This window comes from Rutidosis leptorrhynchoides, chromosome 8 (genome assembly GCF_046630445.1).
Source record: "Rutidosis leptorrhynchoides isolate AG116_Rl617_1_P2 chromosome 8, CSIRO_AGI_Rlap_v1, whole genome shotgun sequence".
Taxonomy (NCBI): domain Eukaryota; kingdom Viridiplantae; phylum Streptophyta; class Magnoliopsida; order Asterales; family Asteraceae; genus Rutidosis; species Rutidosis leptorrhynchoides.
Window position 1 is genome coordinate 269,523,485 of NC_092340.1, and position 15,596 is coordinate 269,539,080.

Here is a 15,596-nt window from a genome sequence, read left to right on the forward strand (position 1 = left end):
GCTCATACGCACGGTTGATGCTGAGCTAAGTCACAATTACATCCTAAATGAGAAGACACGAGTGAGTGATCACCCGTACGACTGATGAAGCTAACTCGTACGTGTGATGAATGAATCGTATGGGTGAGTCAACAGCAGGGGTATATAAAGTCTTATGTTCTTCATTTTAGGTTAAGCCTCTTATTTGTTACACACACTCAGATCTAGTGAGCTCCTCCGATTCTCTCTCAGTCCAAATCACCCAGGTGGTGAATAATAGCTCTAGGTGTTGATCTAATTACACTTGATTTAGTTGTGGTTTGACTAAATTAATCAAAAAAAAAAAAAAACTTAACCTATTCACTAGAGGGTTTGATTCACTTATTCCGCCATTGTGTGAGTTAAATCTATTGATTTCTAAGTTCCTAGTCATGTTTCATCACCTTCTATTCTTTCCCCCTCAACTCATATTTTAAAGTATTCATCAATATGCTCCATCCAGTTCTGATTCTCGATATACTTCTAACTTTCATATCGGTCATTCTTCTTTTTCATCTACCGCCAGAAGAATCTATTTACTTCTACTATACTCTTGGGTTTATAGTGTTTCTAGTTCTCCCGTGTCTTTATATTGCTATATGCATCGATATATATGGTTTATAATTTCTGGTTTGTCGTTGGGCTTTATATGTTCCCTTATATTTCAAAGTCTCTGCTTCTGTCTTCTATAATCATTATCATTCACAGTTAATGCTCTCTTTTATTTTCTGCAATTTATACCCCAATTTCTATTTCGGAGTTTTGTCATTTCGTTTCTTCTTCTTGCGATTAAGCACCGCTTGTAATGGTCCAGAATTCACAGATATGAATTTCGGAATGAACATTGTTAATGTTCTAGGAAGGAAATTGTGATGACACGATCTTGACTTGTCAAATTACTAGAATACCTTGAAAAAGGCCGAATCATCAAGAAATATTTTCTTGATATTTTAGAGGTTAAATAGAATACAAGAGTCGTATAACATGGCACATGATGATGTTATGATCTGTGAATCATCACGTTCCCTTTAGAAACTCAGCATGACTTACTGTAATATAATCACATTGATCAAGTGTCATTATATTATACTAATTCATGCTTCAGTTCCCAACACTACTTCAAAATATTTCTATTTTAAACTTGAATGTTTCAGAATTTAGAAACTAAAATAGTTTCTTTTATGATGTAATACAAATAGCGCGAAGAGGTAAATGATTTCAAATAAGAAAAATTAAGAAAATATCTTCAGAAATATGGAGGATATTTATAATGAAAGATATGATGATATTTTAAAATTTCTAATATCAGAGGATGATGAAGAATATTGTCCGCAGGGGTTTAGAGTCAGGAGCAAGGTATTCGTTAATGACTTCAGCAGGTACTGAATCATTTGGATCCTTTGAAGTCAGGTTCAGTCTTTGTAATTTGTCCACAGCCTCCTTCCTACTTTGCTCAATCCGTTTTTCAGTTCCAAAACTTCTCTTTTTCTGCGCTTTACCAGCACACTTCATCATTATCATCCAGCTTTTACCGTTTAAAGTCGTTTATAGTTTTTGCTGCTTCATCAGCATTTTTTTTCCATTTTCGGAGAACCAATTCGTAGTTCGGAGTGTTTTTCAGAAACTTCACATTCAAATTAAGTCCAGAAGATAGACGTTATATATACTCATATAACTGTTGGCGTAGACATGCTGCGAGATTTCAAAATACTGATTGCTAATTTCCAATGATTCGTATGGCAATTCTCATTACAAGATGCGAATGAGTAAATGATGAGGTTTCAATGAATAATTATAATGACTTTTTGGAGAGGCTAAAGTCAAAGGGTAATGAAGTTGTTGGTACATCTGCTAATAATGTGGTGGAATGTAAAAGGTTCCCTGGTAACGATGGTGTATATCTCAAGGTTATAATAAGGTTAGTCTGACTAAAAAGTTGAAGTTGACTTGCTGGAGCTGTGACAAAACTGGCTACTTTGAATAGGAGTCGCAAAGTTATTTTTTGCTAATAAATGTCAAAGAATTTGACGCGGATACGTTGTTTAAACTTTTACTTTGGTTTTAAGAGTTTTTTGGGTACATAACTGTGGGTAACATGTGGTTGGATCATCATCTCGATTGCTCATCATTCGAAGTGTCTTCAGAAATTTTCGAAGGATTTGAACACAGATTGTAATCGTTAACATACATTTGATATTCTAACACAGTTTTGAAGTCAAAATATAGCTTGTGAAAGATATAAGGATCTAAGAGTGATGATTTTGGTCATATCTCAAGTTAAATTTTGAGATTTCAAAATCAGAATATGTAATTAAATTTTGAATGAGTATGGTTGTTTTGATTTCTATAAAAGAATGTATATTGTTGTGAAAGTAGGGAGTATAATGGATGATTTGCTGAATCAGATTCGAAGAATGTAACATATTAATTGTGAATTTATATATCTCTCGGGTATTACCTACCCGTTAAAAAAAATTTCACAATTAATATTTTGTACAAAAGAATTTTATTACAGTCTTTATGAAAATATATATATGTATATTTTCTTAAGATGTAACATAGATTTAATGAGTTAATGTTAAATTAAACTCATTTGATTTACGGTTGAAACTAGAATTGAATATTCCCTAAAGGCTTTAAAAAGTACATAACTTTTACGCAGTATTTCTTTAATGACATTGAAATTATGAATCAATACTTCGTTATTTGTTGATGTATGATGTTCGGTTCGTGGAATTCTTGTGAATTTCGCAAAGTACGAATGATGTTATCTGAAAAGTTTTGGGTACATCGATGATGAAAGTGTAAAATCAAATATATACTTGATTTATTATGAATTGGAATTTGTTGAATTGTGACAGAGATTGTAGTTAACGCTGGTTAAGTTGCGGCCGAAGGACGTACATTATTGCATATTTGTAATATGAATTAACCGAGTAGTTAAGATTCACACACAATAGCTTAGCACGGAAAAATTTATTTCAAAAATATATATATATATATATATATATATATATATATATATATATATATATATATATATAATATACATATAATTTCTTCAGAGGGAATGAGTTAATTCTTCATAACTCGTTGATACAATATACACGTTATTGATTCGTAATGATGTCCACAGTGATTCTTGAACTGACGGAGTTTGTGATGTTATCGGTGTTGTTGATTCGGATGTTGACTGTACTGACGATGCTGGTAACGCTGACGGTACTGTTGATGCTGTTGGTAAAGCAAGTTTAGCTTGTTAATCACACACCATTTTTGTCAGGGTTTCTACTCTTCCTTATATCATTTTGGTTCACTTAACTGATTTATGGTTAGGGCTAGATTAGATAATCTCTAAGACTTTAGAGATTACATAATTGCCGCGAAATGTTTCTCCAATGAAGTTATGAATTAATACTTCGTCAGTTATTGTTGTTGGTATTCCTTGGTATCTATGGTGCGTATGACGTTGATGCTCGTGGGACAGATTGTGAAGTTGAGGTTTACGACGCGGTTGTGGTTGGAGGTGGTAATGGTACTGTTGGCGTTGATGATGGTGGTACTGGTTATGCTGCTGATGCTGATGCCGGTGTTTGTAATCTCTGCACCATATTCTCTAAAGCCACTACCCGAGCGCGAAGCTCGTTGACTTCTTCTATTACACCGGGGTGATTGTCGGTTTTCGGACGAGCGGATAAATAAAATCTAAAATTTGATGTAATATATAATCGTGACGAGATACTCTGGAAATGAGCGAGAAAATGGTGTTTCGGACAGGTTCGCCGGTAAGTGCTTCAGGTTCTTCGTCAAGAGGGCAATGTGGTGGATGGAAGGGATCACCTTCTTCTTGTCTCCAATGATTGAGGAGGCTACGAACACATCCCCAATTCATCCAGAATAGGTGATGACTGATTGGTTGATCTATTCCGGTCACACTGCTTTCGGAGCTTGAATGGAATTCCATTTCGGAATCTGAGTGACTTGAACTGATGACGAATTCCATTTCGTACGATTGGATAAAGGATTTTTTTTTTCGATATGAAATGATTTTGGCTAACGGATGGTATTCTAATTACATAGAATATATATATATATATATATATATATATATATATATATATATATATATATATATATATATATATATATATATATATAGATCAAAAGATTTCATAGATTACGGAGGACTTTGCGGGATATGTCAGGCAAAGTTTAAAGTAACAGATACGATAAGATATGATTTAGCAGATATGCTAAGATATGAATTTTTGTCTATATACTATTCATGCAATCAATGCAGCAAGACGTGTCTTAGACTAAAAATGATAAGCAGGTAATTTCCTGAGGATGATAAGTAGTTAATTTTCGACACAAAATGATAAGCAAAACTTTTGACATGCAGACACGGTCGAAGTCCAGACTCACTAATGCATCCTATCGACTTATCAGTTAGACACACTAATGCAGACCTGGTTCGCTAAGACCATCGCTCTGATACCAACTGAAAGGACCCGTTCATATACATTATAAACGATTCACAATAGTTGATTTCATTGCGAGGTATTTGACCTCTATATGATACATTTTACAAACATTGCATTCGTTTTTAAAAGACAAACTTTCTTTACATCGAAAATTGATAGGCATGCATACCATTTCTTAATATCCACTATCCAACTATAAATTGATTTAATAATAATCTTTGATGAACTCAATGACTCGAATGCAACGTTCTTCGAAATATGCTATGAAAGACTCCAAGTAATATCTTTAAAATGAGCAAATGCACAGCGGAAGATTTCTTTAACACCTGAGAATAAACATGCTTTAAAGTGTCAACCAAAAGGTTGGTGAGTTCATTAGTTTATCATAATCATTTATTTCCATCATTTTAATAGACCACAAGAATTTCATTTCCAGTTCTCATAAATATACGTCCCATGCATAGAGACAAAAATAATCATTCATATGGTGAACACCTGGTAACCGACATTAACTAGATACATATAAGAATATCCCCTATCATTCCGGGATCCTCCTTCGGACATGATATAAATTTCGAATTACTAAAGCATCCGGTACTTTGGATGGGGTTTGTTAGGCCCAATAGATCTATCTTTAGGATTCGCGTCAATTAGGGTGTCTGTTCCCTAATTCTTAGATTACCAGACTTAATAAAAAGGGGCATATTCGATTTCGATAATTCAACCATAGAATGTAGTTTCACGTACTTGTGTCTATTTTGTAAATCATTTATAAAACCTGCATGTATTCTCATCCCAAAAATATTAGATTTTAAAAGTGGGACTATAACTCACCATACTGTATTTCATAGTAAAAATACATATAACGTCATTGAACAAGTGCAAGGTTGGCCTCGGATTCACGAACCTAAATTAATTATATATATTTATGTGTTGGTCAATATTTGTCTAACAAATTAGGTCAAGTCATAGTGTACCACAATCCTAATGCTCGAGACTAATATGCAAAAGTCAACAAAAGTAAATTTGACTCAAAATAATTTCCAAAAATCTATACATGATTAATATATAGTTTAAATATCGTCGTTTTATATTTTTAAATATTTTTAAAAGATTTATTAGAGTAAATAATATAATTTATTTATTAATAAATAAAATTTTATATTAAATTTATATAATAAAATATACTTTTATATATATTAAGTAATAAAATTTATAGGGTTCATTTAATATCATAAAGATAATATGATAGGTATTATTAAAGTGAGTTATTACACGTAGTAAAATATGTTTGTATCACATATTTATTTGATAAAATAATATCTATAATGATAGTAAGTAAAAGTTGTATTATTTTGTAATAATAATTATTATTATAAAAATATCAATATTTATAATTACTAAGATGACATTATGATAAAACGATAATTCTAATTATGATAACTTTAATATTTACGATAATTTTAATATTATCTTTAAAATAATAATTCTATTTAAAATAATAATAATAATGATATTTTATAGTAACAATGACATTTCTATTAAAATGATAATTTTTGTTAAAATGATAGTTTTAATACTAACGATACTTTTAATAATAATAGTAATGATAAAAATAATAAGAACGGTAATTTTATCTAAATCAATATCTTATAATATTTTAATTTCATCATGATACTCTTACTCATTATTTCCTAATCGTTTCGTTTAATAGCTTTTAATCGTCTTTTATATCATGTTCATAATAATGATAATAATAGTAATCAAAATAATTAGGTGTTACAAATATTTGTTTTAATAGCACTAATATTAATAATGAGAGTTACTATAACATTATTGACGATAATACTAATAATTATCTTAATGATAATATAGTAATAATAATAATAACAATAACAATAACCATTTTTAAATAATGATATATATATATATATATATATATATATATATATATATATATATATATATATATATATATATATATATATATATATATATATATTAATAATGATAATAATAATAATAATAATACTAATAATAATAATAATAATAATAATAATAATAATAATAATAATAATAATAATAATAATAATAATAATAATTGAATAATAATAATAATACTAATTATAATTTTAACGATAATAACGATAGTAATAATAAAAAAAAAATAACAATTTTTAATGATAAATCCCTTTTATTGATAAAGATAATAATAATGATAATAATAAGATAAAACTAGAACGACGATAAAAACGACGATAATAATAATAATCATTTTTAATAAAAATATCAAAAATTCAATTGATTATAACTTCTAATCCGTTCATCGGAACCATTCGATATCTAAAGGAAAAGTTCTTAATTTTTCGCTAGCTTTCCAAGGACATGCATATCTTATACCTTATCTCAACTGCAAGTGTAACTAATTCAAGATTCAACCTAACCTGTCTAAGGGCAATATCAAAAGTACAAGCATGCATAATCCTAAATACTCGAACACTAGTCAGGGATACACTATTAGTATGTAAAAGTTAAATTATGAGTACTCACGTATCAATATTGAGATTCAATATTGCAGGAAAAGTACGTAGACGCAACGGAAATGATAAACACTATATTGACCTCACGAGCATACCCATGAACCATACTCAATCACCTCCATAGCTATAACCCATAATTTCCTTAATCCTATCCTACTCGAAAAATAATTTCGAAATCACTCGGACAGCACTCCGTCGTAATATTTTATGTATACTAATAATATCTTGAAATAATACGGAGTAAATATATATATATAAATCGATTGAGAGAGTTTAGAGAAAAATATTTTCAAGTTTCTATGAAATAATGAAACCTATTGAATTCTATTTATAATAGATTTTTTTGAATTATTAAAGTGAATTATTAAAGTATGAATTATTAAAGTGAATTATTAAAGTATGAATTATTAAAGTGAATTATTAGAGTATGAATTATTAAAGTGAATTATTAAAGTTAAAGTAAAGTAAAAATAAAGTAAAGGTAAAGTTTAAGTATAGTAAAAGTATAAAACTATGTACGTATAATACGCGTATAAATATATATAATATTAATTTAAATCGTTATATATATTTAATAAAATAAAATATAAATATCGTTATCTTTATCATACTAGTTAAGTAATGAGTTGTCAAAAGTGGTTCTAGATATTTATAAAAGTTATATACGTTTTAATAATAAAGTTCTTTTTAAACTGAAAACGTTTTTGTACGTTTGAAACTAAATAGATCAATCGAGTCTTTATGAGATTCAATCTTCCACTATCCTTTGTCTAGTTCTCAATGATTGACAATTTGTTCTTATTTATAAATCACTTTACCATTTTCCGAATATTGTTAAAATGGAAAGATTTCTCAAATCAACGTGGGCCTTTCAACAGAGACTTGTAATCATAATTCAATATATCTGATAATTCAATCATTTGATCTTATCTTCTAATTCCATTGATAAACATTTTGAAACGGATACAATCATATAAAGTATTTAATCTAATATTTTGTTTACGTTTCAAGTTATAATATGTATACACATATACATATATAATCATATTCGTTTAATGGTTCATGAATCGTTGGAACTTGGTCGAGGTTGAATGAATGTATGAACATAGTTTAAAATTCTTGAAATTTAACTTAACAAATATTGCTTATCGTGTCGGAAACATATAAAGATTAAAGTTTAAATTTGGTTGGAAATTTCCGGTGTCGGAAACATATAAAGATTAAAGCTTAAATTTGGTTGGAAATTTCCGGGTTGTCACAGACGTGGCACTTGTCCCTTTCATTAGTGTAACAAACCAATACTACAAACTTTCCTAGATTCGTGGGCATACGATTCATTCATTTGTTTGTTCCGGGATCATGTATCTGTTTCGGGACCATGCTTTGTTCCGGGACTTTGTGATTGTTCCGAACTAGCGTGGTTGTTCCCGAATGTTGTGCCGGATCCGTTTACAGTATGACGGAATGGGAGGCACACATTTGGTTAGGTGAAGGGTATTACATATGATTATTTCCCAATATTTATCCAAGTGCTTCTTCGCGGTACTTCTCCTGTCCGGGTAATGTTATAGCCGGTTTACACGTTCGTTCGTAATATTCTTGTAGAGGTTATCGGGTGACCAGTGTGTTTGGCTAAGTAGACCTCGATGTGGAAATATGTTTGTAACCTTTCAGTGCTTCGAATCCGAGTAAGCGATGTCGGTGTCCGATATACTTGTCCGACATACTTGCCCGGGGTAGGATGGGCTTGTGTGAAGTCACAGCCAGCTCTTATCCAGGACATTTCTTCCCGGATGTATATTTGAATAATCTTCGCCAGTTTGCTTGGGTATGACCGGGAAAAGGTATTTCATCCTAGACCGTTATGCCGGTCAAATTCTAGACGGAACTTCGTCAAGTCATGGAAACATGACCTTTTTTTATACGAATCGGTATGCGTATCATCTCCTACAATTATATTTAGTGGTGTCCTGTAAATTTTTTAATGATCGTTTGTAAAAACTTTCCCGTAATTAGTGGTGTCACGTAACTCCACGGGCATATATGCGGGTTCGCCGCTGAATATCTGGCATTTCGTTATTAAGCATTTAATTGAACAAATCACTAGTGTTTAAAACATTTAAGTTATTGTTTGAAAAACCGCTACACCAAGGTAAGCATGCCAAATTCATTTATCATGAGAGGTACCAGCTTCAAGCATGATAGTTGGGTAGCCGTGATCACCTTGAGTAAATTGACCTCTACGTTCAATTGGGCATTTTGCCCACGCCCGGTGCATACAGTCTATAATATCAAGCATCCCGGGATACCCATGAAGTCTTTTATGAGCGTTGTACAAATGTACCAAGTCATCGTATGTAGGATCTCTCGTATATACGTTTGCATACAAATCAATTATGCACCTTGTGAAATTTTGTAGTATTTCTCGTGACACTCGTTCTGAAATTTGCACAAATTCATTGAATGCATTTGGTGAATTACCGAATACAACTAACGTAGGGCAGGTGTAATTATTAATTGGGTACTAATACTCAACTCACCTTTTGCGTCGCATCTTTGATGAAGCCATCTAAAGTAATTGGGTAACGGATTTACAGTGTAATTTAGAATGTTTTCCAATATTCAAAGGAAAACACGTCGTCTCATCCAAAATCTTCTTTTGAAATTTTCAATATATTTGCAATTTTCCACCAAAATAATCACCCATCAACCGTTCATGTACAACCTGATGCTCGCGGCGTATTTAACGGCGAGTATGTGATGTAGCACTTGAACTTTCACCCTCATCAGAATCGTCGAGATCGTCTAATAAAACGAGTGTCATATTATATATTCATCGTCGGAAGAAGACGTAGACGACATTATTTTTAAGAAGTGGACAAAATGATATAACAACGAGAGAATGTTTAATGTAGTTAGTTTATAAAAATAGAAGTAATAAAATGGTATTTATAGGACGATTGAAAATTAATAGAAGGACAAATCGTCGATAGCTAAGTGGTTGCGTCCATGAGTTCATTGTAAGAAGTCTCAGGTTCGAATCTTATCTAAGACGAATATTTAGTGGTAGCCAGAGATGAGTTGGAAACATCCTGGCAGCGTACATCAGAGTATGAGGTCGAATTACTCGTCCTTCCGGATAGCCTGTACTAACTTTCAAATGAAAAAAGGTCAAAAAGTCATTTTTAGAAGTATCCAACGGATACTCAAAAAAAAAAAAAAAAAAAAACTGTCCAAACACCTTAATTCCCAATGTCGAAAAATCGACTTTGAAGCAAGGACGGAGAAATCGACGAATCGAAGGTGTCAAATCAAATATTAATTTCGGAATCAATTTTGTTTAACGTTTTAATTATACCTGGAAAACGGGTCAGGTTGGGTCGGTTTTGCTAACGGGTCAACAAGGTTTTCGGTTGAAATGAGTCATGGGTCAAACGGGTAAAAATTTTAAATGAGTCTAAACGGGTAAGGTTGGGTCGTTTTAGACAACAGTTCGAAACGAGTAATGGGTCTGGGTTGAATAGGTCCAAACGAGTCATATACTTTTACATTCGATTTTTATATTTATCATATTGTTTTAGTTATTATTATTTATTATTAATAATTATTATACATAAAAAAATATTAATATAAATAATAATTGATATAACCATTTATGCTTTCATAAATGATTAATGGATAAACTTGTTATGCTCGACTCATTTGACTCATTCATAAAATTCATTAGACATGTCTCTATTTATTGAACTTTAGAATTTTATACTCATTTGACCTGGTCTTTTATATTTTGCATAAGAGCTAATAAGACTCGGAGTGCGTTTGATTAAGCACTGAATAATTCATAATCTGAATGATTCAGAGGTTCTAAATGAATTTAGTTTTGAATGACAATAAGCTGTTTGATAATCATTTTGAATAATCAATATGAATGAATTAAATCAACTCGTTATCGTTTAACATTAACATAAAACTTCAATATACTTATTTGATAAGTGTTCTGGATACGATTGAAGAAGAATATTACATTAAATTTAGCCTCTTAATGATTAAGATAGTGTTTCATCTTTGAATGGTTCAGCACTGAATGTTGAATTATTCAACATCATATATCATTCAGAGGTCATGAACAAATGCACTGAATTCTGAATAGTTCAACATTCAGTGATGAACCATTCCATTAAAAGATAAATAAATGCATCCTCGACCCGAAAACTTGATCCAATTAACTCAAATTCATCCAACCGACGAGCAACACCGATAGCTCTAACTCTTTTCATTCTTTCTTTAATTTTACCTCACCATTATTTTGTCACATTTTAATAACACATCAAGATTTTGTCTTTATATAATTACATAATAATAATAAAATAAAATAAAATAATTATTTACAGCAACAACTATTTTGTTTTACATTTTGGACGTTTCTTTCTCTTCCTCTTTGTCGGCTGTTCTTGTTGACCCATATTTTTCCTTACCAATATTTTGTAGAATTTTAGGTACATTTTTATTCACAATTTTCTTTATATTACTAATATATTTTCACACATAGGGTTTGATTTTTGTTACAAACGAAGTTTCATTTCATCAATCAACCATTCATATCCAGTATTTTTGGTTTGTTTGCAAGTTGTTTTCAATCAAGATCAACCGTGTTATCGCTGCTATTTCTCTTTCAGACATTTCGTCAAACACCTGGTATGCACTTTTGCTTTCTACTAATTAAACTTCAATTTTTATCTTGAATCACTTATTATTTAGCTTATGTTCATCATCGTTTCACATATTATCATAAAGTTGTAAGCTTTTAGTCTTTCTGATTAGGTATCATAGTTTGTTCAATACATTTAAGTGATGAAAGGCAAAATTGGGGCATCAGGGACTTACTTTTTGTTAAATAATGGGGCCAAAATTCCATCCATAGGGCTTGGAACTTGGCAAAGTGGTGGCGATTTCTGCGTCGAAGCGGTTAAAACCGCGTTATCGGTCGGATATCGACACATCGATTGTGCACACTTATATGGAAATGAAGCTGAAGTTGGTGAAGCTTTAACTGAGTTTTTTAAGGGTTCAAACAAAAGAGAGGATCTTTTTTTAACATCGAAGATATATTGTACGATGAATTCGATTAATAAGATTGAGAATTCTGTTAGGGTTTCTCTTAAGAATTTGGGAGTTTCGTATTTGGATCTTTATTTAATGCATTGGCCCGAGAGCTCGGCGTTTGGTGATGCGACTGATCCACCTGCGAATTCGGGGTCTGAGTATCGACAGTTTTTGAGTAAGTTGAAAACAGCTTGGAAAACAATGGAACAATTGGTTGAATTAGGGCTCGTTCGGGCTATTGGAGTTAGTAATTTCGATATACAACAGATGAAAGAACTGCTTAAGTTTGCAAAAATTGTGCCTGCAGTTAATCAGGTTCGTTTCATTGATTTTTTTATTATTTTTATATTTAACTATTGTTATTTGTTCTATTTGTACAATTACTTATCTTGTATCATTAATTAATGTAGCGGAAAATGGATATCTTGTTGTTTAAATAACTTGCAGTTTTCATGATGATGTATTAAATCGTAAGCTCTTTAGACAACAAGATATCCTGGTCTTTACATAAACAAATTTCCGGATTACAATATATTTTGAAGTGGTGTGGTATTAAATAATATTGATAGGATGTAGCTGACTTCCTTTGGTGATGATCCGTACACCACTAAGATTATCTGTACACCACTAAAAATGTTTTTATAATGTTGTACTGTACAACCCTCTAAAGCTGTTTTAGTAGTGTACCGGATAACTTTTGGTGGTGTACGGATCACTCCCCGAATTCCTTTTCACGTGAAATATCGAATTTGATATTTATTTTTCGTTGCGATGTGTTTAACTTGATTTTTTTTTAATCTTATCCAGTTATTGAAACTTGATATGACTTGTTTGAGGTCCAAATTTTACTACATGTATATATTTTCAATTTTATCTAACGTTGGTTGTATATTTTCAGGTGGAGTTGCATCCATTTTGGAGGCAAGATGAGCTTGTAAAATTCTGTCAGTCAAAATTCATACATGTATCTGCGCACACACCATTAGGAGTGCCAACTTCGGCTCCTAAACCGTCTGAAAGTGGTTCGAGTGAGGAAGATGAACCTGGAACACCTCGTATATCTTTTAGACGCTCAAGGTCAGTTCATGGCCCGATGCTCAAACTTTCTGTAGTTGCAGAGATAGCAGACAGACATAAAAAGACTCCCGAACAGGTATTTTTTTTTTTTATTACCAAATTATGATTTTGGCTTCACAACTTTGATATTGCGTTAGTATATTATAAGAAAATACATGAAACTTTTTGGTTGAGGTATTTTTTAAGACTTCATTTTGAACCAAATAAGTGATGAGTAAATAACTATTGTTTATTTTATGTGTTGAAAAACCGTCTGAATAAGTTAATTTACCAAAGTAACCCTCTAGGTAGGGTAGTTAAAAAACAGTTAATACTAAATTTTAAAAAGTTATGACCTAGATGTAAATTCACACTTTTTTGAATTATTTTTCATTTGGACGCTTCTTATTTAATAAGTCAAAAACAAACAACCCTTAATGACTCTATGTTTAGTTCCTTTTTATTATGCTCATTAAGTTGACTTTACCAAATAGCCAAAATGAAAACATGTCTAACTGGTTAAAGTAATTATATTTTAAATATTAAATTATCATTTTATCATTTATTTCAAATGACTACACTTCCTAAATCATTTCATCGTAAATATTTACTTTACTGTTTTGGCCCATGGATCATAGCAACTTCGATAAGATGTTTTGGTCTCATAAAATACTTGATCCTTTCTTTTCAATGTTTTCTTTATAAACAAAACCGTTGGTAACTTTCGACTCTAGGTGAAATATCTAAAATGCCCTTTTGTAAGAAAAATAACTTGCTCCTGAAAGTTTAAGATACTTAGACGACAACCTGATTACTAATGTGCAAAATGCTACCACTAGAAATTAACTTGGAAACTTACTGACAATGGAAACATTCATTTTCTTTAGGGCAACCGAAAAACAAAAGGTTTAGAATCACCTCTAAGACAGGTTGATCTTTTATTGTGCAATTACATATTTGCCCTTGATGTAGGTTATTTTGAGATGGGGTCTTCAAAGAGGGACAAGTGTGCTTCCTTGCAGTGTTAAGCCTGAGAGGATAAGGAAAAACATAGACATATTTAGCTGGAGTTTATCTGATGATGAGTACCGTCGGTTGAACCAAATCGAGCCGCAAGTATGTTTGTTTGGAAACGGTCCACTGGATACTATTTCAGAGGACAATCGTTCTGTATTTGGACGTGGTCCACTTCAAGCAGTTCATGAATCTGAAGATGATGTTGAGTTTAACTCATGATGCTTGTGTGTGCTTGTTATTTAAATGCATAAACAATACTGATTTTGTTCTTTTATTTTAATATTATGTCTATGTCTATGGGTGATAAATAAGTAGTAGGGTCTTCAACTGTTGATGTTGGTTTTGGTTTGTGAATTGTTTTTTTCTTTGGATCAAAGTGTGTTCTGAAGATGTGATATGTACAAAAGTTTGCTTGGAATAATATTTGTATTGGATCATACTTTTATTTATATTTATATTTATTTATGCTACATTATTATCATTGTTGGTCAAAGTCCTTTTAGTGTATTCTTGTTTCTCTGTTTATGGTTCTTTAGATATCATGGTGTTGATTTGATGCTGTGGTTTAATTCCCATAACATATTTGATAATACTTTATAGCATTTATTTTGACTAATCATTTGTATTTTGTATAATTATAATTATAGGAGCATGATGAGTCCTCCATCACTAACTTCAAATTTTTTTTTTTTTTTTTTTCCGTATGTCACTAATCATCTTTACAGTATATAAGACCATAAATGTCTAAAAGCAAGAAAATCAGCGTTGCCGGGAAGAAGTTCAAGATTTTTATGAATGGTATTGAGGATCGTGTCGGCTTTTCAATTATCAAGTGATCGGTTTTCGTGAAAAGAATACTAAACGAAGTGGAGGGTTTTTCCAAACAACAAGGGGTTGGGTCAACTATTCAATCAAATAATAAGAATCGATTTTTCGTAAGGTACGGAATGTATCGTCAAATACTCAATATGATTCCACAAGATCTAGTTTCGTTCAAGTAAGGAATTCTAGTCAATTGAAAGGATCTTCTGGAATTAATCCAGAGATCATTTTGATTTCATTAGTAATGACAATTCGGAATATCACACATTGATCACGTTTTGACACTTTTGTGTTAGTTTGCTCGTTGATCATCTTAGGTTTTAGTTTGTTTTTGTTTTGCATTTTAGTCATTTAGGTTTTCTACTTCTCGGTTTTCCTTGTATCTTTTTGTTTTTTCATTTTCGACGAAAATTTATCATTATTATTTTATTCGTATTTTCAAGGGAAAAAAACGTACTATATGAAGAAATAAGAATAGTGCGGTTACCATACAAGTATAAGACCATAAAACGTATACTATATGAAGTATTTTTTGCTTTTAGAAAAAACAATTTGA

General features: G+C 31.2%; 1 protein-coding gene across 2 annotated transcripts; it reads left to right on the top strand.

The window, feature by feature from the left end:
- Positions 1–11,549: 11,549 nt before the first annotated feature.
- On the top strand, positions 11,550–14,665 carry LOC139862217 (NADPH-dependent aldo-keto reductase, chloroplastic-like). Of its 2 annotated transcripts, none has more exons than XM_071850788.1 (4): positions 11,550–11,737; positions 11,851–12,460; positions 13,044–13,298; positions 14,174–14,665. In XM_071850788.1, exons 2-4 carry the CDS (start codon positions 11,894–11,896, stop codon positions 14,435–14,437), a joined length of 1,086 nt encoding a protein of 361 aa, XP_071706889.1. In that variant the 5' UTR covers positions 11,550–11,737; positions 11,851–11,893; the 3' UTR covers positions 14,438–14,665. The 2 variants fall into 2 exon arrangements, with proteins under 2 accessions (XP_071706889.1, XP_071706888.1); XM_071850787.1 differs by having other exon boundaries at positions 11,864–12,460; positions 14,174–14,664.
- Positions 14,666–15,596: the final 931 nt, after the last annotated feature.